We start from the raw sequence: 25,891 nt of genomic DNA on the forward strand, positions 1-25,891 counted from the left end.
ATCCCGCCTTTTCAACACCGTTATTGGCTAAAAGTGCGGAAGTTGTGTTCCTAACGCTTTGTGCTGGTTGGGTTTCAGGCAAGCAGGCTGCAATATTAATGCTCTATGATTGGTTCAAACGAAAGCAGGGCTGACATTTTGTTTTTGATGTCTTCATTTTGTGGCGTTCATTCAACAACCAACAAAAATGTCCCGCATTCCCAAGAACGTTATAAAATAACAAGACTTATTTAAAAAGTGATTACGTTTAGTCAGTAATATCCCTCACAAGTTTCTATCCGTACGCATTTCATTCATACAACTGTCTATTTTTGTATGGATAGAAATTTTTAATAAATTTTAAAAAAAAATTTAAACACCTCTTTTAGAACACATGTTTATTGGGTCATTTTCCTTCTGCTTACCTGTTCACCCATTTGGTTGAGGTTTCTGTCCAAGTAACTATTGAGGAAAATATACCAATGTGTTTTCTAAAAATTGTCCAACTTTTGTCCAATCCAAAAATGTTTTAAGAAAGTACTTGCAATTATGCTACGTGGCCAGCAATATTTATAAACATGACACTGCGGTTGAAAAGTATCAGAGTATAAATGTAAAAGTATATGGGAGACAACTTTTTTTTTTTTGATTGCAATTATGGAAGACAACTTCTGACTTTGTAGGCATCTGAAAGGAGTTGCTGGGGCTTCAAATTATAAATGTGCCGTATACTGTAAATTTGTACTTTTTGTAATTACCTAAAAAATGTCAAGAGAAAGATGAATGGCTCAACATAATTTATTTTCATTTTATGTTAAAATGTACAGAGTTCTTTGAAAGTACTTGCTAAGAAAGGGGTGGGACCGGATAAATGGAAATACATACAGGGACAGAGAAGAGAGTTGAGGCCGCTGAGCACAGCACAGCACTCTGCACTCAGCCAAACACTCCTCTATTTATTTTGCACTCTCTTAGCATACAACGAAACATGTACAATTCCAAAGGATACAAAAAGGGAAGCGATATAAACAGACAGAAATATACGGAGCTTATTTTTACATGCCTCTTTAATGTAAGGAAGTCATCCTATACACACAAAAGTAAAAAAAAATGCCAAGTGACCTTTAGATATTTGTAGTCCTTTTGTTTAAAATAGCATTAATATACTACACAAAGATAGAAAAACTCTAGAGATGAGATGGAATGGAAAGGTTAAAGGCATCTTAGTCACTAAAAGTGAGAACTTTTTTTTTTTATATTTTGAATTTCTTAGTAATTATTACCCAAGAGGTGAGCTAAAAATATGTTGTGTTTTTGTCCTGAAACAGAAGTGAGGAAAAAAATGACAGTACCAATATCAATGTCAGAATTTCTTTTTATATTATAGAAAAAAATGTGTTCTCTACACAGTTTCTTTTTAGTCAAAAAGAGTCAGCTTAGGTCATAATAGAAAGCTGCCCAGTCTGATAAAATTCAGAAAGAAAACAAAGTTCAGAACAGAACAATAGACACAAAAAGTATGCAATGTCAGGTCTGTAGAAAACGAAACCGCCTCTTTTGACTTTGAATACTGGTACATGGAGCAACAAGGTGAACCGTTCGTCTCACCCGCGCCATTTAAACGCCATAACCAACAAAGCTCTGACCCTGCTTTCATACGAGTGTGCCTCTATGCGTGGGCCAAGCCATGCACTACACCAGGCCTTTAGGTACACCCTTTATAAGGGCTAACTGTCTAGCGCAGTATCTCTACAAAACAGAAGTGGAGAGAAAATTAAAAAAATAATAATAATAATTATATATATATATATATATATATATATATATATATATATATATATATATATATGAAAAAAATTACAAGTTTAACTGAATACGCAGTTCTTAAGCAGACACCTCGACCTCCTTGGGTCTTTAACACTTGAGGGGAAGTCAGCGAATTGTTAACCAAATTTCCTTAAAGCAGCTCAATGGAAATCTCGCTGTAAGTTCTTAATTCTTTAAATGCTAAAATAAAAAGTTGACATTGCACACAGACTGTCAGTGGAGTGTGGACAAGAATAGCTGAAGGTGGTACATTCCTGTGCTAGCCATCTTAAGCGAGCTAGCCAGTATGCGTCTATGCATGTGTTGCTTGACAATGGGAGGTACCACAATATTTACATCTTAACTTGTCAAAGTGGTTGAAACTGGAACATAATGCTACTATTGATGGGGAAAAAACAATGTTGTCTCCTCTGTGTCTGCAGTGTTTTTGGTATGACATCGTCCATCCAGGAAGACAGAAAAATGAATAAACACCTTGAACACTGGAGGCCCCCGCTGACCAGGGAGATGTTGGGGTCTTTCTAAGGACCCAAGAGGGTGTGCCACCGATTCAGAATGCCACAAATATAAAGACTGAAGCATATTAAGAGGCCAGACTGAACACAGACACTCCAAAACAAAACAACAAAAATAAAGTTCAACATTATGTTTAAAAAACAAGAATCCACCAACTATGTCTCTTTTTTAAGGTAAGGCTTCCTATGTCAAAAGATTGTGTGCATGGTTGAATATAATCAGATAACTGTCTTTTGCATTTGCAATCCAACAAAGTAAGATCAGAATGAATCCTGTAATGTCTTTTGCTGTGTATCTTCCTCGCCATCCTCTTTTTCCCCCCTCTTGCTCATCAAGAGGGGGAGTAGACATTTAGGCCAGTTTGCAGGGTCTGCATAGGCCTGGCCTGGTCCACGTACACACCCTGTCTATCTTATGAGAAATGGACAAAATGATTACACAGAAAAGCAGGAGACCCCCGTTTTCCATTCACCAGCACTCTCGGTGCCTTCCGCGGCACTGTAGAGTGTGAACATGATGCACATTTAAAGTCCAGCAAGAATCAGCCATGGACCCATGTCTTCATCTGCTCATGTAGGGCGACTGTTTTGGGACACCAGCATAGCTATGATGGGAGGGGCCTGTGTACATCATGTTGCCATGGTGATTTGGCTGCATAGGCTGCTGGGGGTAACCCTGCCCTCCCATCATTCCCATTTGCATTTGCATGGGATACTGAGCTGGCTGATTCATGTAAGGAGGATTACCATGGTAACCACTGTTCATCATTGGTTGGGCCATTCGGTAGCCGGCCGACATGGGATTGAGCGGTGTCATGTTCATGGAATTGTACGGTGCCGGCGTTGGCATGAGGTTTGGCATCATGCCGCGTTGAACAGCCAAGGTGCGAGGTGTGCCTTGCATGGCCACGGCCCCAGAGCTGCGTCCATAGAGCTGCTGCTGGTGCGGGGCCGGGGCTAGTTGCTGAGTGGCTTTGGACCGAATGGAAATATGGCCTTTGACAGTGGGCATTTGGCCCTGCAGTCGCTGTGTGTGGGGTGGGGGACCCAGACTGATGTTGGTGGTGGGCATGTTGCATTGCAGCTGCAGGGAGCCCAAGTTCATGGAGCCGGAGCTAAGGTTAGGTGGTGGAGTCATTGTGGGCTGGCCCTGGGAGAGGGGCACATGGGCAGAGGGTGCCAGCCCTGGGTTAGAGAGTGACACACTGGTGGCATAAGAGGTGACGGAAGGTGAGTGAGAGTAGGGCATGCCGTGTGGGTCCATAATGGTGTTTGTAAGCTGCTGGAGTTTGGCCAGGCTGAAAGTTGCAGAGGGTTGCGGGTACCCCCCTGTGCCAAAGTCCTGACCCATACGCTCATACAGGGTACGACCACCTCCACCGCCCCCGCTCTCAGGAATCTCCATAATCATGGGAGTGGAGCCAAAGCCATTTCCCATGCTACATTGGGACAGGGGCTGCTGCTGTTGAGGAGTGGGGGCTGAGGGTGGAGGCTGAGAGTTGGGCGCTTGCTGCTGCTGCTGAGGAGGAGGCTGCTGCGGAACCTTCTTTTGGGATGACTGCGGCTGTTGCTGATTGGTGCTGGGAGGCCTTTCAATCACACCGCAGCTCTGGGGAGACTTAATGCCACAGACAGGGGTGTTCGATGGATGAGGAGGAGGTGGGGGTTGGGGGACAGAATTGCCAACATTACTGGCTCCGGAACCACTGTTGGGACCGGGTCCAGTTTGCTGGATGAGGCTACAGCTTCCTAATCCGTGCTGAGCTCCTCCATTCCCCGTGGAAGATGTTAGAGTGGGCGTTGGCCCGAATGAGCAGCTGTTGGACTGTGAGGAGGACGGAGTGGCCGAGCTGGAAGAAGAGGCGGCAGACGAGGCCGAAGAAGCACCTGCCACAGACATTCCACCGCCATTACCCCCATTTCCCGTTGCGTTGCTTCCTCCACCCATAGTCGAGTCATAGCTGCTGGGGTTGTCATAATTCTCTGTAGTACTCTCGATACTACCCAGGTCACTGAAGCCACTGTCGACCACCTGCTGCGAGTGGTCCGACACAGATGGGACATCCATCATAGGTGACGTCTCAATGTTCTGCTGGGATGGTGCAGACAGAGAGCTGGGATGTTCTGGGGTGATCTGTGTGTACCCACCACCAGTTCCACCTCCTGCTCCAGTGGGGCCAGGAGTCCCACCCCTTTGCCCTCCCGTTGCTGTGTCCATGATAGTCGAGGACAAGCCCGGACTGTTCACTGAACGCACAGATTGACCAGGCAATGGCGGCATTGGTGGATTATGCAAGGGGCTGCTCTGTTGGGAGGCCCCACAGTCCTCTACTAATGCCAGGGCCTCCTCCTCAGCATCCCCCGTGTTGCTGTAACTCTGTAGTGTCCGACAGGCAGCGAGTGTCTCTTCACAGTCCTGGTAAGCCCCGTGGTGAGGCTCAGTCTCTTCATCCTGGGCTTCCCCTTGTGTCAGAGACTGCACTGCCTGGACCGTCTCCAAGTCGAGTTCATTGGAGTGGTGATGTGGATGATGTGAGTGATGGTGACCCAGCTCCTCTTTGAAGTCAGAGTGCTGATGAGGATGGGAGTGGCTGTGTTGGGGTTCTATCAACAGTGCTACATCTTTGTCTTCTGTCTGCAAAGGCTGCAGCTCTATGGGCTCAGAAGGAACAGACATGGCCGTAACAGTTTCCACAGCTGCGGCGGCTGCAGCAGATTCCTCCTGCTCTCTACGTCGCCTGTCCTCCTGCTGTGGATCAGCGGAGGAGGGTTGACACTTTGACTCCTGCACCTGCTCTTCAGGCTCTTCCTCCTCCTCCTCTTCATCCTCCTGCTTGCTGACATAATCCCGGGCCATGCTGTTCTCCATGTCTAAAAAAGCCTCTCCGCCTTGTGGTTCTTCTTTGACTGGAGGGGAGCTTGCATGGGAAGCAGGCTCTTCCTCCTCATCGTCGTCGTCCTCGTCGTCAGACTCCTGACTTTTTCGTTTCTTACTAATGTTGCTACTACTGTTGCTTTTGTCCTCCAAATGTCCATCACCTTCATCATCCGCATCATGCTCCTCACTACGCCGGCTTCCTAAACCTGGTGCGGCTGCTGCTCGCCTTGACAAATTAAGATTACCATGGCCCTGGCTCTCAAATTCCTCATCTTCCCTTTCATCTTCCTCATCATTTTCTCCTCTTTCGCCAAGATCAACATCCTGAGGACAGAAATGGGAAGCTCTATGCCCTAAGTTGGATGAGGCAGAGGAAGTAGACAAAATGGGGCGGGGCCGTGGACGGCTAGATTTGTTTTCCTCCCAAGTTCTATCTGCATCCTCCTCTTCCTCCTCCTCCTCCTCCTCTTCGTCATCTTCCTCTTCTGCATCCTCTGGTTCAGAGTTGAGAGGTGGCCTTGGGGCAGGTGGGGGCGGTTGACGGAGGGCAGGGTTCCTGGGTGGTCTTCCTCTCCTTTTTGGTACCTTCTGTTCCACAGGAATAGGGAGATATTCATCTTCATCTGAGTATTTTTCTTTATTCAAGATGGCTCTTGAAACACGCTTGCTGGTTCGATCCGTTGACAGTGGATGAGAATCTTTGTCCAAGTGTTGCTCCAGCAGTCTTTGCCTCTCCTGCTCTTGCCTCTCTGCTTCTTCTTGGGCACGCTGGAGATACCAGCTCCGAGGCTTCCGTCCAGGTTTCATCTTGATTTTGGGAGGTGCGGGAGCGCCACTTGCTTGGCTTTCTGCAGCAGCTCGCTGGTTGGCTCCACTTCCAGGTGGTCTTCCAGGTCCTCGTTTCTTCCAGTGCAGTGGTTTACGGCTCTTTCCCTTCGGCCAGCCTTTCTTCTTCTTGACTGGCACCTCAGGATTGGCAGGTTGATTTGCCAAAGGACGTGATGGCAATGCAGCCATAGGATTCAGCATAGCAGTTAGCTCTAAAATGAGAAAAAAGGAACAGGTGTAAAACAAAGACACCCACGTACAAACGGAAAATTGTCAATGAGTCAACAAGGTCGCCTCTACTCACCATCTTCCTCTGAATCAGAGAGGTTGCAATGTCGACCCCTTTTGGGAGCAGGGTCTGACAACCTAAGTGCAGAGCGAGCGGGAGGGTAGCGGCGCAAGGGGTGGCCCAAGGTTGTCTCCTCCTCCAGCCTAGGCATGGGCCTCTCGGAGTCAGAGTCGACAAATGGTTCGTCCAAAACCTCTGTGGTCTCAGAAATGGTCTCTGTCACCACGCTGCTGTGTGGGTGGCTGCGCTGGCGAAAACGTCGCTTTCTCAATGGCTTCTGGACAAAGCAGAAAGTAAATTGAGCTTAAATTCTTCTAAATTTATAGTTTCAAATTTCTTGTCTCACACTCTGCTTTTGCAGTTTTTATGCCTTTATTTGTTGCTGTTCTCTTGTGCTTTTTTATCCTGAGAGAATTGTTGTTTTGTTACTTCCGTTTTTGTAGCATTTTGAGATTATTTTTATAAAAAGTGCAATACAAATAAATTGTATTATTATTATTGCTTCGAACTAAATTGTTATTACTCAGAAATGAGTATTTTCTTTGTACCTTGCATTTGAGCCCCATCGCTGGCTTTGTGAGTATGGGAGGAGAGCATGTCCTGCTTTCCTCATCATCGTCGTCATCTTCTTCTTCGCTACTATCACTGAAGCCACTCTTCCTGATGGGAGGAGACTCACACGGCCTGGAAACCCCAGGAAGTTGTGCCAGCCCCTCACTCGGCTCCCCCATCTGTCTCGGTTTGGGGCCTCTCTTTTTCCTCGGAGGGCGTCCTCTTCGGATCGGCGTTATGGTGGGGTGCCGGGCCATGTCTATTGTGCGAAAGCTTGCTGACTCGATTTTTCTCTCTAGTGAGAATAGGGAGACAGGGATGCCTGTCGAGCCAATTTTTCCTTCATCTGTCCTTTCCTCCTCCTCACCCTCTTCCTCCATTGCGTGGACTTTAGGTGGCCGGCCAACTCGCTGGCGATCCTTAACTGCTTTACCCCAAGGCCAGTTTTTGGGTGGGCGACCACGGGGTCTACGTTCGCCGTTTGCTGGCAGTGGTGGACGTGGTGGCAGTGGGGCAGGTGGACAACGAATTGGAGGTGATGTCGGAGAACTTTGGCTCACAGGAAACCCAAGGAAGCCCTTTCTCTCTTCTTCTTCCTCTTCGTCTTCCCTCTTTTTTGCTTGACGCATGTGCCAAGACATTGATGGTAGCTTGTGACTTGATTTGATCTATTTAAAAACAAGAAGCAACACATATCAAGGCTGGTTCTCCAACACCAAATGGTAATTTAATAATAACTATCAAGTGATTACCTCCTTACGGTGATCCACTGTTGGTTCTTGATCGTCCTCTTCATCTTCATCCTCATCAGCATCAGAAACCACGGTATTAGTTACAATGACAGGTGTCCAGCGGAGACACTCTGGGTCAACCTCCAGCTGCCGTGGTCGGGTCTTGAGACGAGCTATATGGTTATTTATGAGCTTCTCTCGTCGCACCAGGACAGTCCTGACAATGTAAACATCATTACAATCCCGCATTCAAGTTCATTGTAACGTAAATGACAAGTCCAGTAGTACTCATCTACTCCAGAATGTAGCCGATGTAGTAAACCCACAAAACTTTGCTGTTTGATTTTCTGAAAGAGTTGTTATTGTTTTTTCTATGTTTGTGAATTCGAATTCCGAGCAACATAACCATTGGCTAAGTAATAAAGGTATTTTTTAGCACATAGGCATAGTCAAAGAGGAATGTTTACTCTAATGATAAGATATAGACGTTTATTAAATGTAACTTATGTTTGGGTGAAAGGTAAGAAAATGATACTGCCTCAAAATTTAACAATATAATTGACAACGTCTGATACACTCCCACATGTAGTGTGTCTGCATGTTTGAAGAGTCTGTGCTCTAACCTGTCTCCTCGTTGCTCAAGCATATTGAGGCTATGCAGGGTTGTTGTGATATCCTGCGGGCAAATCCCAGTCAGTTTGCTGAGCTGTCTTATTGTGATCTGCCGGTCACGGACTCTATGGAGGCACTCAAGGACCTCGCTGCGCCAATAGGCCATGTAGGATAGCCGACCGAGGTCTGAGAGAGGCTTCTCTGGTGATCCAGGCTGGCCCTCGCGTTTAGATAGCAAGTAGCCTGCAAAAAGGCAGCACAGACGGAAAAATCCATGGTGAATTACAACAACAATTCAAACACAGCAACTAGTAGTTTATCTGTCACAGGTTTGTGCCAATCATAGTTGCTTTGTGTTTATGTGCAACAAGGAGAAATTATTACTGAAATCAATGAGAAAGCGCCCATAGCCCTTTCGCTGGTACTGTGGAAGAATCATGATGCATGATACGTTGTATTTCTGTTGGCAGTGTTTCTCCTGTAAAGACACAGACATTATACATCATTAGAAAATAATAATGGTCACTTTGTGGTGCAGGGACAGCTGGGTTTGATGTGGATGTTTAAAAATCACTAAATGCTGTTTTGGTACAGCTACTGACATTTGAATGGATGCACATGCAATGAATGACTCACAGGCAACATGGGAGTTTGGCACGAAATAAGCCATTATGCACATGTTGTTAATTTTGTGTCTTAACATGTATTACTGGTATGCAAGATTTTCCACACAGATATGGTCGTTTTAAAAAAAATACTGATGTTGATTGTATTGTAGTTGTGTGAAATTCACGCCGTATAAAATGTATGACAACAATGCAAAATTGAAGGGATCGTTATACCTTAGAAAAGTAGCCAACAAGGTGGCAACCTTTGTTGTCATTCTGCGTGAGGACATAGAAAAGAAAGGGCTCCACATCGTAATAGAGGGTCTTGTGGTCGAGGAAAAGCTTGGCCAGCAGGCACAGGTTCTGGCAGTAGATTGTGCTCACATTTCCATCGACCTTTGGAAAGGGTTAATGAGAGAAGAGATATGAGTGGGACACTCAATGAACACTATTTGAGGCAAAAGTCACATGCTGTTTTGAGTTGAATCGAACAAGTACAGGGAGGTGTTGGCATCGGGAAATGACCATAACAGTCTCAGAAGACATCGTGCGATACAAAGCGACAGAGGAGTGACAAACAGCGGTCAGATCAAGGTGACTGAGAAGTTGTGTTGGATGTGGTCAGGAAGCAGTGTGATTGTGTATGAATGTTTGTTTGTCTATGTGTGCCCTGCAATTGGCTGTGAACCAATTTAGGGTACACCTTGCCTACTGCCTGATATCAGCTGGGATAGGATGACCCTTGTGAGGATAGAGCAGTTCGGATAATGGATGCATGAATAACAATGTGAGAAGATATATTGCTGGTAGGTGCAATCAGTAAATTGTAAATGAGGGACTTCATCAGGGGGAATTAGTGGAGGGTCTTGGACTGGCCCTGTCAATCACTGGACCTAATTCAATAGAGCATGCATTATACCTTCTGGAGAGGAGAGTGAATGAATACAATGAAATAAATGTTGGACTTGTGACATCCATCCATTTACAATACTGCGTATCCTATTCAGAGTCGCGGAGTGCGGGAGCCTATTCCTGGTGACATTGGACAAAATGCAAATCACACCCCAAATTGGTCGCCAGCCAGTCACAGGGCACACAGAGACGAACAACCAGTCACCCCCACATACACACTGTCACTGAGCGGGAATCGATCCCACACTGCCCACACACAAGGCAGGTGAGTGTACCCCGACACCATCAGCGACTCAGGAATTGTGAACATTTGTCACATATTCATATTTTGATGTGGAACTCAAATGCCAAAGAAAGGAACTGACCGTTCCAATTTTGCGTGTGTGGAATACTGTGTACGAGTTGAGAACTTACTAAAAAAAACAGGGATCAAACATAGCATTGGTATTATTTTACTAAACACTATAATTAAATGACTTAATTGGAACACGGTGTTAAAACGAATTTTGATTTAGATGCGTAGCCATTAAAGTAGCCATGACAGTCTATGCTGCACTAATGTCTTTATCTGAGTGCAAGTGATATATCCCTGAAGGACATTTACACCTCCCATGTCGCCCGCAAGGCAACCTCGATTGCCAGAGATGTGAGTCACCCGGCTCACTCTTTGTTTGACCTTCTGCCCTCTGGGAAGAGGTACAGGAGCCTGCGCTCCCGCACCACCAGACTCGCAAACAGCTTCTTTCTCCAGGCTGTTAGGGCCCTGAACTCGCTACCCCCTTCTGCGTAGCGTGCGGCACTGTTGCGCTACTTTCGGGAATGTCTGCTGTACGCGCACTTGCTCCTTTTTTTTTTTTTTCTGCTCCTCCTATTTATTTATTGTTGTTTATTATTGTTGTTGTTGTGTTATTTATTCATTATTTATTCAGCACGCTTTTGTTATACTTGTTTACTTGTTGTCTGTTGTGAGCCATGTCTTGTCACCGTGGGATAGGGGGGAACGAAATTTCGGTTTCTTTGTGTGTCTTTGGCATGTGGAGAAATTGACAATAAAGCTGACTTTGACTTTGACTTTGGATGTTCTTAAGATTGATTAAAGAGATTGATTCAAGAGTTAATTGCTAGTCATTTGCAATCAACATGGGCAGATAATTATTTAATGTGAAGGCTGAGAAAATTAATAGAGGGATGTAACAGCAATGATAGTGGTGCATCTCACGATAGCAGGGTCATCTCTCATCCTTCACTATGCTAACTTTCCAGTGTTAATGTGTACCTCAAACACAGAGACGTCATCTTTCCTGTAAATCTCATTAGCTGGAGGATGGAACCAGTTGCATTTCTTCATGTGCTGGTAGAGGATGCTACGGCTCTTCATGTAGCGCAGGCAGAATTCGCACAAGTACAGTTTGGGTAGTCTAAAAATAAAAAATAAAAATAAATAAATAAAAAATTTCAGATGATAATTTGATCAAAAGGGTCAATATACTTTTTTTAATCATTACAATACAAGCATCAGAATAGCTTTTTCGAAATCTTCCTGGGAAAGGAAAGAAAGAGTACTGCATTAAAAACAATGATTGGCAGAGCTCAGGAAGTAAAAGGATTAACTTTCTTGCAGTCTGCTCAGTAAAAAGAAAATTTTGCAAAAGTCTATACCTACCGTATTTTCTGCACCATAAGGCGCACTTAAAGAAGACATAATATCATGGAAAATCCATTTTTTGCTTTTATATTCATTTTATTGTGCACTTGGGAATTGCTAAGATTGTAGAAAAGTGTAATCTATCCCTTCAGGTGTTCCAGAGATACTATTATGATCTGTTTGGGGCTATTTTTTTACTACGTTCGGTTTCAGTACACATTTTGTACATTGAATTACCGCCAAGCTCTCGATCCAACACAAGTCGCAATTAGATTCTGCTTTCATTAGAATTCTTTTAGAAGTCAGTATCGATACAAAACTGAAGAACACAACAGGAAAAACATTGGTTAAAAAAAAAAAAAAAATCAGGGAACTGTAAACACATTTAAATATTTTGCACACCTGCTGTACTCTTGCGGGTAGGGAGAAGAATACCATGTTTGGATGTCAAACTTTCCAAATTCAATGACTGATGGACATCGCATCTGAGGATCTGGTGGGCCTGTAACCCCAACTTTCTGTGAGGGGGTGACCAAAGTAGAGGAAAGAAGTGAAGAAAAGGGAAAGGTTAAATCCAGCATGAACATGATGCTGTATGTGCACAAAATACACAGATTATACCAGTGCAATATTGAACTTCCGGGCAACTTTGTATTTAAAGCCAATGGGAAGACAAAAGATATTCCTTTATCAATGCCCAACAGGAGACTCACTGTTATTAAACTACACGACACACTTGATTGGGAATGCCCAAAACCGACAATAAATATTTTATCGGGTCCTGGCTGCTGCTAATCCTATCCTTTTTATCTTTACATCATTAAAAAAAATCAGTGCACACCCAGCTCTAACCCTAATCAAGACTGGGAATTTAATCGATATCTAATTGTGATTTTGGTTTCTCATGATCATAAAATCGGGGGGGGGAGTGCCAAAAGGCGCGCTGTGTTTGCAAGTTCCTATGTCGTGATAGCACCTTAAAGACACCCGGCTGTTCTTTTCACGTTTCAAGGTAGTTGAATAAATAAAAAGCTTTAAATCAATGGATAATCGTGCTTGTGAATGGTGATTTCAATATCAATCAAAATCATTGCGTTTTTCATTTTTTCAATAATGGCCCAGCCTTAACTCTTATGTATCTCTTGACAACAGGTGTTACTCCAGAAAGAACATGCTGCACATGAATGAGTACATTCCTCAATTGGTCATCCCATCGTATGCTTTATCTAGTCTTCAGTTATCCTGTCTCTGGTATTCATTCAATATTTCGTATTCTACATTTCTTATTTTGGCTCAACAAGTGGATGGATACCTGTAACGCAAGCTCCTGGATGTGTCTGAACAGCTCAATGTCTTTTTCTGTTAGATTTTCATGGCCAGGAAATCTGTCGTCTTCATCGCGCCAGTCGCTGCCTTCTTGATTGTCTGATGGTGGCAAAAAAAGTATAAATATGAAAAGTTAAAAACTCCATACGGGAACCACATAATCAAGCTTTTGACTCTTCCTTACAACTCAAGAAAACTCCCCACTGTAACAATAAACTGTGGGTGCTGAAAAAATATTTCATACTAACTAAATAGTCAACATACCCGCCCTGTCGTCTCCATCTCCCTTGCTGCGACTGGCTTTCTTTCTGATGCGACACTGGTCCGAGTAGTCTACCACTTCTTGGCGTGCCTTGCGACCCTCAGGCGACGGTGTAAAAAATTTTGTGAGCGCATCGATTAATCCCTTGGTCTTGTTGTTGAAGCGAAGGCTGCTTTGTGTCAGGTCGTCACCATCCCGCATCGAGAAAAGTAATCGGTCATCACCAGGGTAACCTTCGCAAGACGAGCTGGAGGAGGAATTGGCCGAGGCCGAGCGCTTCCGCCGAGCGCGACCACCTAGTTTTTTGAAGGGCCGCCCCGGCCTGGGTAGATGTGAATGAATGAAGTGTCTAATTAAAATTTTTGTCATTTGATAACAAGCACACAATATATAGTGAATGATAAAATATTTGACATAAAAATGTTGCCATGTGTTCTCTCCAGAATATTTCCATACCTGTTCCTGGGTCGTCCAAGTGGTGCATTATAGCGCCGTTTAATTTGTGCTGCCTTTTCATGTAAAAGATTCTTTCCCTTTTTCCTCGGTTGGCAGATTTGACAAATCCACATGCCTGAGTCAAAAACAAGAAAGCAGATAGAGTATATACAACTTGTTCACACTTAGATTGAGAAACAGAAAGAAACAGCCAAACACATAAAACATTATGACCGTGATCTGGATTGAATGTGCATGTATCTTGAAATGAAACTCTCACCTACTCTTTGAGGCAGATTAGATGAATGATTGACTTTATGGGGGGGCTGTAAAGATGCAATAAAGCCACAGGTACAAAGTTAAAGAGGTAGTTTTGTTTATTTACCTTTTGGCATCCGCGTGAGGGGAGGATCACAACACTCCATGTGGAAGCCCCGGTCACATGAATCACAAAATAACATATTGTCCTGAACACAGAAACACAAACATGCATTGATGATTCAAATTCACATGTCATTTAGACAGAGCCCGATTAAATTCACAACATTAATTTGTTTTTTCTTACAAATCGGTATAAACCTAAGCCAGTAATTCCTAAACACAGGACGATTACGCTGACAGAAATTGTCAAATTTGTCTTAGTTGCTCAAACAAAATATTCACAACATAATATAGCGTTGTCTCTCAATGCCAGCAAAGTAAAATGACAGGCAAAACAATGAAATGGTCTTCCAAGGCATTCACCTGTTGCCATTCATGCGAGAGAATAAAAGCTTCATGTTCTACTAACAATGATAAAGTAAATTTGTGACTAAATTGATACAAGCAATTTACACATACATAGCTGTTTTATTTTTTTATTAAAGTGGGGTAGTTTTTAGTTTACTTTTACACAAATATAGGAAGGACTTAAATAGGCTCCCAGATCAAAGTTTAATTTATTTCAAAGTATGCCCACAAATGCACACTGCGCCTCTGTTATATTCGGTGGGCGTAACATGTCAAATAAATAAAAGATGAAAACTTTTAAAAGTTTACAAGCTCTGCTATTCTTTGCGGCTCCCAGTGATATTTATTTATTTTATTTTTTTTTAAGAAGAGTTGGCAAAATGGTTCTTTTGATAATAAAGGTTGCAGACCCCTGGTCTAGTGTAAGTTGCATGCAAATTGTTTATTCTTAGGTTGTACATGATGATCAGACCATTTTCATGGCAAATTATGCAGAAATTGAGGACATTTCAGAGGGTTCACATACTTCCCTGGCCTAAGACGATTTTTGTTACTGAATCAACGTGAATGCTAGTTCATTATTCAATTGCATTGGATAGCTAACAAATAACAGTTTAGCTTCATTCATTCATTAAAAAAAATAATTTTCTTTTTGATTCACCAACCTAATGCATGATTAATAAAAATGGAAAATAATAAGCGCTTCATTTTGTCTTTGATTTACAGTGATCTACTTCATACATCTGAATAACAATGATGGTCAAAAATAGCACAATATCCAAATATGCAGTACGTCTACCGCCATCGCTATCTGGCTCTTATACAAAGAACAGAGCCTTCACTGGCACTGTTCATCTGCCACTTTGCCATATTTGCTCATCCACTCACCGCATTCTTTCCTTGATCCTGACAGCTGCTGCAGGTTTTGCATTCAATGCACTGCCACCACAGTGCCTTAACTCTCACCGTGAGCTCTGGGGAGAACTTGAGACAGGACGGGTGGCCTGCAGACAGGTAAAAGCACATGCACAAAACACGTTTGTCATTGTCTTGACTTGTGGCTGTTGAATGACAGTGGTGACCCATTTAAATCGTTATAGAAGGTGCGAGTGCAAAGCATTTGGAATTGAAACATTCTTCAATTGCTTAATAAATCCAATGTGCCCGCACAACACCCAAACAAATGACATTCTGCCGGAGCAGATTAATGGGATGGGGTGATGGTGATGTGTTTGCGTGTGTGTATGTGTCCGGGGGGTAGGGGTATAACACTATCTCCCTGCATTAACTTGACAGAATATTGTGTACCAGCATTAGTCACGGACAAAATGTACATTTGGTTACACTAATGATCCCCAACCACCCAAAAATATTTTATTTTGAAATGACTGGATTTTAATGTTGCATGAGATACCAGTTACCAGCACCAGTACCATATCTTGCTATTTCAGGATCAAAAAAAAGGGGCAGCTCGTTAATTCTGTCTTAAAGATGAGCATGCACGCGCAAAAGCCGACTAGCATCCAGTCTGACAGGTTGTGATGCAATTATAACCCTACACTCCCCTCAAAAATGAGTATGAACTTACATTGGGTCATCAGCAATTACATTAACATGTTTGCTTGACAGTAATGGTGCAAATGCATTGTCAACAATCAACAATGGATGACATCAAATGCAGTAATTAATATAGCACACAATGTAAAAGCTTATAGTGAGAAAAAGTTGACCAGACGTTCGATTTTTGATATTTGTTCTTACCGTCTGTTTTAGGAAACGTCCACAAATTACATGTCCTAGGGTGACCTATGTCAGATTGTTTTAATTATCCTTAATGCAGTAGTCGCTGGACATAATGCAGTAGTCGCTGGATATGGTAGACTACTATGTACTACAGCAGAAAATGTGATATGTCTCATTGTGGATAAATAAGGGGCAATTAAGTCACAATAGGAGACATAAATGACAAAAATAATGACCAAAAATAACTTTTTCCCTCATTCATATACAGTGAATGCGGAAATATATACTGTAGGTAAACACATTGACATGTGTGTATACTATACTTATATAAATATATATAAATATATGCTTATATAAATTATTAATATAATACGCCCGTCTATGACTGACTCTTGACGCATGTCAATTTGCGCAAGTCATGTAACGCTAATATTAAATCCTCAAGCTAGCAAATCGAGTAAAATAAACAGACTTATGTGGGAAGTTTTTTTTCAGTGGCGGAAACTCATCAACAAATGTAAGTGGATTGAGAGTGTCATACTCAGTGGCTAACCATATTGCAAAGGCTAAAAAGACATTCAATGTTGCTGAAAAAAATTGATTTGCATCTATTGTTGTAATATTTAAGTGACCCCCCGCCCCATACACACACACACACACGCCCACTCACCACTATTGCCACAGTCCGCACAGGAGATGAGCTCCTCAGGTTTCTTATCGCGATTCTGCTCCTTGGTCCCCAAACAGAAGCTGCAGATGGGGATGGGCTCTGCCACCGGCTAGACGGAAAGAAGGGGAAAAAGTAAATACAGTGGGTAAACGTTATGGGTGAAACAAAGGGATCTTGTGTGCCCAACATGGACAAGTGTTGCTCTGAGTTTAAGAACACTGATGATTGCTCTCATACATGAGCTTGTATCTAGAACTTTCACAATAATGACTTTTTGCTCAATAAATAAAATAGACGTGAGCTTTTTCCTTACTGGATAAATTGTCATTTACATACCTGTTTGATAATATTTGGAATTTAATAAATTTCTTGAATCAATTTTGTTATAGAAAATTGCTTTTGACCAAAAAAATTGATTCAGAATTGACCCCCAAAATCAGAATCCAATCAGGTGACCTGCTGTAAGCATATTTAGTCAATCAGGGGTTGCGGAAATGTGCGTGACAGCACCCAAACTGTTTTTTTCTGCTATTCTGATTGCAAAACGAAGTAGTAAAAAGAGAGTAACATGTTTTTCTGCTATTCTGATTGCAAAACAAAGTAGTAAAATGAAAGTAACAGTAAAACAACGGAAACCCAACCTAACATGTAGGTAAATGGAAAATGCCCATCCAAGGTCAGCAAAACAAATGTCAACTGTGATTTGGCTTCATCCTCCAAAGATGAGACAATTTTGATAAAATAACGTCAATCTTTTTTTTTCTCAAAACAGAACTACAATAGATCTCAAATTAAACAAATAATGAAGCTGCAGAGGGTGGCACCGTGGTGCACTGGTTAGCACATCCACCTCACAATTCAGAGGTGCAGGGTTTGATTCTGGCACCAGCCTACCTGTGTGAAGTTTGCATGTTTCTTCCAAGTATTACAGTTTCCTCCTCCATTTAAAAAAAACAACAACCAAAAAAACATGTATGATAGACTGATTGAGCACTCAAAAGTAATGATTGCGTGGGCACATTGCAAGGAGTACGTGGAAGCATACAATTATTTACGAGCGTGACTTTTTCTGTCTTCTCTGCTGTATTTTTATCAAGTGTAGAAAATCAGAACAGGTTCCCCCCTCTCCAAGCAAAGTTAAGAGGTCAAGAATAAAGTGACATTACTTTTTTGTTATAAAGGTTTGAAAAAGCAAAAATAAAACCTTTGTTTTGGTTTTCTGTGTTTTACACAGAGTAATAGGGCAAAAAGTGTAACTTTTGGGATAGTCCGGCATGCATTATTTGTTTTTACATCGATTCCTGGGATGGGAAACGTCGCTTCTACTTACAAACGTTTTTACTTACAAACCCCATTGTGGAACCAATTAAGTTTCTAAGTAGAGGTACCATTGTACTATACACATTTTTACAAATAAGCCCAATGGAATCAAGTAATGTAGCTGGCATTTGACATTATATGTCTATTACAATCTGACAACTTGTGTTGGACAGGTAGTTCTTTATTCAATTTTGGCAATATCAAGTGAAAAACTGAGCCATATGGATACTCCTCACAACTTTTGCCAGTAAGCTACATTAACTGGTGTACTCGGACTGGAAATCATACCTCAGTGTTGCTGCGAATATCGCACACATGTACAAGCACAAAAAAGCGGTTAGGTCTAACCAGCCATGCATGGAAGCTTTTGGACAGTGCTCGGCCACGGACCATAATTAGCCCATCGCCAATTATATCTAGATGAGATTGGTGAGAAACTGATAATCAGCGATGTCACAATATTCAAAGTGTTAAAAGTGCCTTGGTATTGTGGTCTTGTCTTGGTATAAAATAATGAGCCGTTCTGCGTTCAGTATGTTGCATTGCAGTGTTGCTACCGCACACTACTTCCTTATTATTACCTCTATACTGAATACAGCCACCTGATTAGCCGTACAACCAACGTGACTACGCGTCCACAACACAAGAAAAACACTGATAATTGGCTGACTGGCTCATGTGACCAAATGGCAGTGCTTTGAATGTGGAAGTAATGTAAACAAAACACTGGTAGTGCTGGTAGTATATAAATAACTCAATAATTTAAAACGTGTACATAATTACAGTGTAACGAATCAACATGATTTGCGTGTACATTGATCAACACTTCAAATGCACCACACAATGCCAGGTCCCAGTGTCACTTTACGATCTAACAGGTGAGAGGGTTCTCTCACACTGGCACTGTTGTCTGGCCGGTAAAGGCTACCAATGGACCTCTTCTTATGCAAACTGTGTGCTTTAGCTATAGTTACATCCCCGCTGATACCAATAAGACATTTTTAGTAGAAAAAGCTGGGTCTGCCTGATGAAAACCTAATTGTGTCTTGTAATAGGATTGTTGGGAAAATATTGGCCCAGGGCCAAGTTTACTTGCAGACATCTATTTAAAGATCATCTAAACACTTTCAAGTGCTCAGCAATAGCTTCTTGAGGCCCACTCTGTCATACTGTCTATGTGTAGCGAATACAAAACAGAGGTGGCCTGGTTTTCTTTGTATGCAACTGGCCGTTGTTATCCAATGAGAGGACAGTATATTGTGAGACCAAAGAGAGGGAACAATGGTGAGAGGAAGAATGAAGAAATAAAAAGCAAAACAAGAACAAGAGGAAAGCAGTGATGTTGTCCTTGTCTTGTATCAAGTCAAGGACCTCATTAAAATGGGGACCCAATCTCAGCAACACTCCAACACACCTCTCTCATGGCTGTATCCAGAACACAAGCTTGTTGTTACAGCACACGATTTACAAGTGGATACAACAAAATTGTAGAGCATTTGATGGTTTAAGTGAGCTAGATCAAGTGTTGGAATGCCACTGAAGACAAGAACAATTTGAAATTTGCCAAAAATTGTTAGTAAAATCTGTGTTGAGTTTGCACTGCCCTTATGCATAGCATATGATGGAAGAGTCTTCAGTTTAGTGCTTTGGTACTTCTTTGACTTTTGTGCCACACTCATTCCAAAAGAAGGTTCGAGACTAATGTTTTTCCCTCCTAAGAACACATTGGCCACTAACAAACATTTTAATGGCGCAAGTGGTAAACATAAATACAAATCAACTTCAAAGTAAATATTCACTTTTTGGTTTATTCCGCGACGACCGAGGAATGTCTGTCGAGCGTGGTCTACATTTTTGTTGCAAATGACCGTACAATAAGCGATGGATGCATGTTTTCACGCTAGTTGTGCACACGATTGTTTTATTCTTGAGCTTCAGTAAGTAGGATTTTTTCAAAGGTGAGCAGTTCAGCTGCAAGCATTATTTTGCTGACCGTCAGCTGATCAACTGTCCACAGTGATACTCAAATGCAACGTCCAAACATGACAGCCATTGTTTCCTTCTTTTCACCATTCAGAGGTAATTTTCTAGATGGAAGACAAACGGTACAGAAAATGGATGGATGGTATTTACAGTATGATCATGGAAATGCACCTTTGAATAAATCACCTACAGTATTTTCAACTGAATTGATATCATGAGAAGTTAGAGTTCATGGGGTTCAATCTTGTTGCTACTTTCAGCCAGGACTTTAGGGATGTTGTTCATCTATTTTTCTCAGAGCATATGAACTGTATACCGTAATTTCCGTTGTATAAGCCGCACCGGTGTATAAGCCGCACCGGACTATAAGCCGCACGTGCGCACGAGTTTTTTTTTTTTTACAAAGAAAGACAGTACACAGAAAGCCTTTTTGAAGTTTGAATAACATGTCTTTCTAAACATTGCCTGTGACGCAGCAGTAGTACCGCAGCAACACGGAAGTGTGCACGCGAGTTATTAACAAAGAAATACTGGACACAGAAAGCTTTTTTTAAAGTTTTAATAACATACCTAAACATTTCTTTCCAAACACTGCCTGTGACGCGGCAGTAATACCGCAGCAACACGGAAGTAACACAGCACTAATAGGGTTTGATTAAATAAAACATACCGGTAAAAGTCACTGAGACGGCAGCAACACGGTAGCACAGCACTAACAGGGCTGGTTAAAGTACAAGTAAAAAAAAAAAAGAGCTTCATCGTCTTCATCTTCCTCCTGTGCACTGAAACCGTCTAAGTCTTCCTCCTCAATTTCCGATTGGAATAGCGTTAGATATCCTTCGCCACACACTTTCTCAGTGTCTCTTTCGTCGTCATTTTTATCCATTTCTTCTAGCATTTTCCATGATGAGGGTCTGTTCATGCTAGTTTTATTCATGCACGAAGCGCTAAATTACATTAAACTAGCGAGCGACTAGACGGGACCACGAAATCAAGAAAAGGGTGCCGCAACACAATGTCATCAACATCGACTGCCTTGAGCTTAAAAGCGGCATCATATGCATTTCTTTTGTCCCCCATAATGACGGTTTGTGTATAAAAGCTTCCAGTCAGTAATGTCTGTCTTGATCGCGTTCTGCGCGATGCGCGAAATGTTGTAAATACAAACTAGCACGTCTTCTTCGGCGCATTATCTCTTCTTTGCTTGTCTCTCTTCCTGCTAGAGCGCCCCCTGGAGGCTGGAGGCCGTAAAAATCCATAAGTACGCCGCGCCGCCATTTAAGCCTCAGGGTTCAAAGTAACCTTCTGAATAAAATGCATTAAAAGCTCACATTCATTACAACTTGTTTTTGGTGAGCAAAATGTCAGAAGAATTGAATTTAAATGCTGATTGATTGGGTTTTAATACAAGGCAGATGGTCCAAAGAGCGCCACTGCTTTGTGTAATCTCTGAGTCACATGGCAGAGTAAGAGAAAGGGTTTAGAGCACAGGTGTCAAATTCAAGGCCCGGGGGCCAGATACGGCCCGTCACATCATTCTATGTGGCCCACGAAGACAAATTGTGCATCAAATTCGTGTGTCATTACTAGAATAGCAAATTGTCTTCACTTTTAATAATATCTTTTTTTTTTAAATATTTGACCAGTTTTTACTCGTCTGATTTGAAAACGAGTTATTTGTCAGTTTGTTTTGTAGCTTTTACTGTATATAATAGTGTTAAGAGTAAAAGTGATCAAGTCATCACAAAAATCACGAAAAAAAATCGTATATAAGCCGCACCTGACTATAAGGCGCAGGGTTCAAAATTTTGGAAAAAAGTCACGGCTTATACACCGGAAATTACGGTACATGTCATCATGTCCCAATGAGATTCTGAGCTAATTTCTCTGTGGCTTTATGAATCTGGTAGGGTCACCCGTGGCAACCAGGTTTTAGGTGCGGAAGCAGAAAATAATATTTTCAGTTATTTTCTGTTGCCCTTTATGGAGCCAGGCCTGAAGGTGAGGTTCAAAGGCGAGTGCCCGGTAGCTAGGTCTGCACCCATGGAGACCGGCCGGGCACGGCCCAAGAATGCAATGTGGGTAACATAGACTGAACACTTGTGGGAGGGGCCATCGAGGTCAGGTGCTGTGTGACCTGGGGAGCGGACAAAGGCGGGACCACCAGCTACATAAGTTTGCTGGAGGGACTGCTACCATTCGACTAGGTAAGGAACACAAGCTAGTGTGCGAGGTTGAGAGGTTCCAACTAGTCATAGTCGTACTAACCTTGACAGAGCGTGGGCTCTGGTTCCAGCTCTCTCAAGAGGGGTTGGAATCTCTTACACTCTGGAGCTGCACATAGTGCAAGGCGCCAAAAATATGTGGGCATTTCAATCAAAATAATACATGTGCAAACATCTGCTTTTATTATGGGAAAACAAAAACCAAACCAGTAACTATCAGTTTCAAAAAGGTTGGTGAGTCCAGCATCCATCCCTCTCTGAATCTCATGCGATATTGCTTAATAGTTTTTTTTTTAATCACTAAATACCAAATAAACAACAATAATTGGTTAATCAAAAATAAACGGCAAAAAATAGGTTATCTAATACACTTTAACACAAAATTAAATTCTATGCAATTATTTTATTAATGATCGAGTAATCAATGGAATAACGGATTATAAAAATATTCAATGTGACATCCCTGCTCTTTTGCTTAAAAATCAAGACAAAGCATAGACACAGAGCTAAATAACTGAATCAAATGGAGCGGGGCTGGCTGCTCCCAAGCATCCCTTCCACAGCTGTGCACCACATTGACTCCATTTGTGAGGTGGTGAAGTTATCCCATATGCAAGGCCTTGCAGAGCTGCATTTCCCATAACAATTGTCATTCATGTCACAGTTGTCATACAGCTATAGCTAACTGTTCTCCCTGGGCTCAGAATAATGTTGTTTCAATACTGTGGACTTCCAACCAGCTGCCTCTGGTTCTTCTGCCTGTGATGTCTGAAGGGATTGCCAGGAAAGCACAGTATAATTACACCTAACTGCACGTTTGTCACATAGCAAAAACTTTTTTTTCCTTCACTTATAAATGATGGGCAAAAAGTTTCCTTAGTTACAACCAAATCATTAATTTTGTTCTCTTTCAAATTGAGCTTTGGTTGCCCAGATCAAACAAACTTAAGGTAGTACAGGTTTACATTAGAATCTAATGAAATTTGATTTTTTTTTTTCTCTCTGCATAATTAAAGTTTTGAATTGTATGGTCAAAACAATCCCAGTTCACTTGCAATGAGACGGTTGAGACATGTTTACTTTGAAGCTTTGAAGAGTTGTCAAAATATAACGGGACAATGGCTATGGGAAAAGGATGATTATCATCAATTTCTACAAACCTGACCTAATAATGCGCTAATCAAGACTACATTAATTAGGGAAATCATTTTATGAAAAGTCTATATGGAAGCATATCCTTTGCCCCCCATCCTCACCCAAAAAATCATTTACTTTTGAGAGCTTGAAATCTGAGGATTTTTACTATTTTAGGTTAAACAATGACTATTACAAAGTAATTGCTGATGAAAATAGTTGTCAATTAATTTATTCCTGACACCACTAGTGCACATTTTTAGCAGGCTTCCTTGCTTGGGGGACAGTCAATGCATACATCAGTTTGATACTTGCATATAATTCGCTCACTGAGACCTGCAATATCTATCTATGTTCTTGCTTGGTGTGCAGTGGGTTCAGATATTAATCAAATGAAGCACTAAGTAGAGTAATCCCGTCGGACTGTTTTACCCAAAATATAAGTGCAAGGTGTGACCAAACAGTGCCACCATTCCCACTTAAAAGTGAAAAGTGTTTCACTTTTAAAAGTAAAAGTGTTTTTATTAAATAAACTAGTAGAATAGCAGAGCAGCAGTTGGTGCGCATTTTAATGTGGTACGCAAATTACATTATAGCATTTTTGCAGTACTGTTATTAATTGAGTTAATGTCATTTGTTTACATTAGGAATAATTTATGGTACCCAATTTAGTATTGTGCGAAACTAAAACCGTTTCCCAGAACCTTTTCTGGCATGATGCGAGGAGAAAAAAAAACAACACTAAATTTCTGCTGGGAAAATTAATCTACTCCAATGCATATTCAACTGAAAAACATCAAAAATACACTTGATAGTTGGTATTTTCTTAGCACCCAACTGAGTCGTTTTGTCAACATTCCTGTGTAGTGAATCCAAACCAGTAAATGGTTCCATCCTCCCGGCAAAGGCACTAACTACTCTCATGTGACTAATGCCATTGTGTAGCTGAGATGTGTGTAGAAGAGAAGGGGGGAAAAAAAAAAAGTGGCGGGAAGTATTGAAGGCATATAATCAGTGCCTGAGTGTTGCTGTGCTTCAGTCAAACACAGCAAATGATGTCTTAACCTTGAGTAAGCAGGTGCAATGTGCACATGGCATCAGATTGGGGGTGGGGTGTCCAATAAGTGGAATTGATTATGCAAGATAAGTAAGTCAATTAGTGTTCATAATAAACAATGAAGCCGAATGTAACTCCTTTATCAGCGCTAACAAACTAAAGCAAGCAAACGCTGCAGAGAAAACAAAATAGCCAATCCGGTTACATGGTCAGTGGCACTTTTGGAGGGAAGCCACTGCTTATGTGTGTGCGCAAGTGGCTTTTTCACACGTCCTCACCGTGACACTGCACGTCGACATCGAGAACTCTGGTTCACCCCACTCCAGCTGTTGGGAAGAGGGCAATCGGAGGGCAGGGAGATCGCTCTTGTCTATTATGACGGGATGAACATCATGCACACTACTATGTAATCACAGCTCCACTCACAAAGGCTCGACCTCAAAGCCCATCCCACCTAATGGCCAAAGCTTCATACTGCTAACGGGTGCTCAGGGAGGCAATGAGGTTTGGAGTCTATATATCCATGACCCCTGGTTGACTTCGATCCCCGTTCACCTCCCCCTTCATGACCTGGCAATGGCACCGTATTAGGATGGGGGGAGTGGGGTGGTTGGGACACAGAGACGAGTATGGGATCTCGCTGAATAGTGCACTCTGACAAACATAAGAGTATTGAGTACGCAAATCTCACAAATGGGGTCAGAGCTGGTGCTTAGCAATTTGTCTTGATTTTTTTTCCCTTCCGCGACTTCACTTGAAGCCTCTCTTGCTCACGCCTCTTCTCCTGGAGAAATCATAACTGTAGGCGATCATGCGAGGCAATGATGCGCCACTGGAAGGCTATGAAAACTGGAGGGTGATCATGCAGAGGCCTTTGTTTGTTGCACACACTGTTTCCAAGCAGTCAGCTCATGCTGTCTACCAATACGTACACACAAATCTAACATAATAAACATCACAGATAGTTACAAGCTCAAGCATAAATAACAGAGCAATCTTAAAACAAGAAACTTCAAGAAAGGCCAGACAAAACAACAGATTCCCCTATTCCTGCCAACATTTACTTTTTTTTCTTGACATACATCTAATATTGATCACTCTGTATAATATCTACAACTCAATACGTGAATACACAATTTAAAAATAAAGCATGAAAAGCGCTTGATTTAGCGGGTCATCTTTTAAATGATGGTTAGTAGGGCAGCAAGGAAATCAGATACTGAGTCAGACATGGTTGATCTCTGGTCATCTTAAGAAGTCCATCATTCAGAGCTAAGCGAGTCACCATGTTTTACAGAGCCCATGAGTGCATCCTACTCTCTTTTTTAGTGCCGGCATGCAGCCTTCAAGGAAGCTGGGTGCTTGCAAAGGCACGTACACTTCCAAAAAGGGCACAGATTAAGACCCAAGTCAGTCAAAACAGTAGCAGGGAGCAGTCTAAGTCCTTCAAGATCTGCTGTGTGCACCAGTTAGGAGGTGAGGTGACAGACCACAAAGCAAGTTGGAGGGAAAAATGTGAAAAGTCTGCAAAACTTTGTTTCGGGCATACAGTACCTCGGAATGTTCTCATAACTACATGTCCGTGGCCCTTACAGGCAGAGGTTTGTAACTGCTCTCTCTGTCTCTGATCA

At 42.1% G+C, this 25,891-nt stretch overlaps 1 protein-coding gene across 3 annotated transcripts in view; it reads right to left on the reverse strand.

Moving 5' to 3' along the window:
• Nucleotides 1-759: 759 nt before the first annotated feature.
• The window catches only part of kat6a (K(lysine) acetyltransferase 6A), a 28,637-nt gene continuing 3,505 nt past the window's right edge, over nucleotides 760-25,891 (reverse strand). The window contains exons 3-17 of one of the 3 annotated variants that reach the window (XM_049762855.1): nucleotides 16,542-16,650; nucleotides 15,017-15,132; nucleotides 13,785-13,866; nucleotides 13,421-13,535; nucleotides 12,967-13,286; nucleotides 12,689-12,801; nucleotides 11,779-11,894; nucleotides 11,008-11,149; nucleotides 9,054-9,215; nucleotides 8,596-8,689; nucleotides 8,223-8,454; nucleotides 7,621-7,816; nucleotides 6,865-7,536; nucleotides 6,332-6,593; nucleotides 760-6,239 (exon numbers count right to left, since the gene is read on the reverse strand). In XM_049762855.1, the coding sequence (XP_049618812.1) occupies nucleotides 2,884-6,239; nucleotides 6,332-6,593; nucleotides 6,865-7,536; nucleotides 7,621-7,816; nucleotides 8,223-8,454; nucleotides 8,596-8,689; nucleotides 9,054-9,215; nucleotides 11,008-11,149; nucleotides 11,779-11,894; nucleotides 12,689-12,801; nucleotides 12,967-13,286; nucleotides 13,421-13,535; nucleotides 13,785-13,866; nucleotides 15,017-15,132; nucleotides 16,542-16,650 (6,087 nt within the window). In that variant the 3' untranslated portion in view covers nucleotides 760-2,883. Of the gene's footprint in view, nucleotides 6,240-6,331; nucleotides 6,594-6,864; nucleotides 7,537-7,620; nucleotides 7,817-8,222; nucleotides 8,455-8,595; nucleotides 8,690-9,053; nucleotides 9,216-11,007; nucleotides 11,150-11,778; nucleotides 11,895-12,688; nucleotides 12,802-12,966; nucleotides 13,287-13,420; nucleotides 13,542-13,679; nucleotides 13,867-15,016; nucleotides 15,133-16,541; nucleotides 16,651-25,891 lie in introns of those variants that run through there. The other 2 variants (XM_049762854.1, XM_049762856.1) reach the window with 2 other exon arrangements.

This window comes from Syngnathus scovelli, chromosome 3 (assembly GCF_024217435.2).
Source record: "Syngnathus scovelli strain Florida chromosome 3, RoL_Ssco_1.2, whole genome shotgun sequence".
NCBI lineage: Eukaryota > Metazoa > Chordata > Actinopteri > Syngnathiformes > Syngnathidae > Syngnathus > Syngnathus scovelli.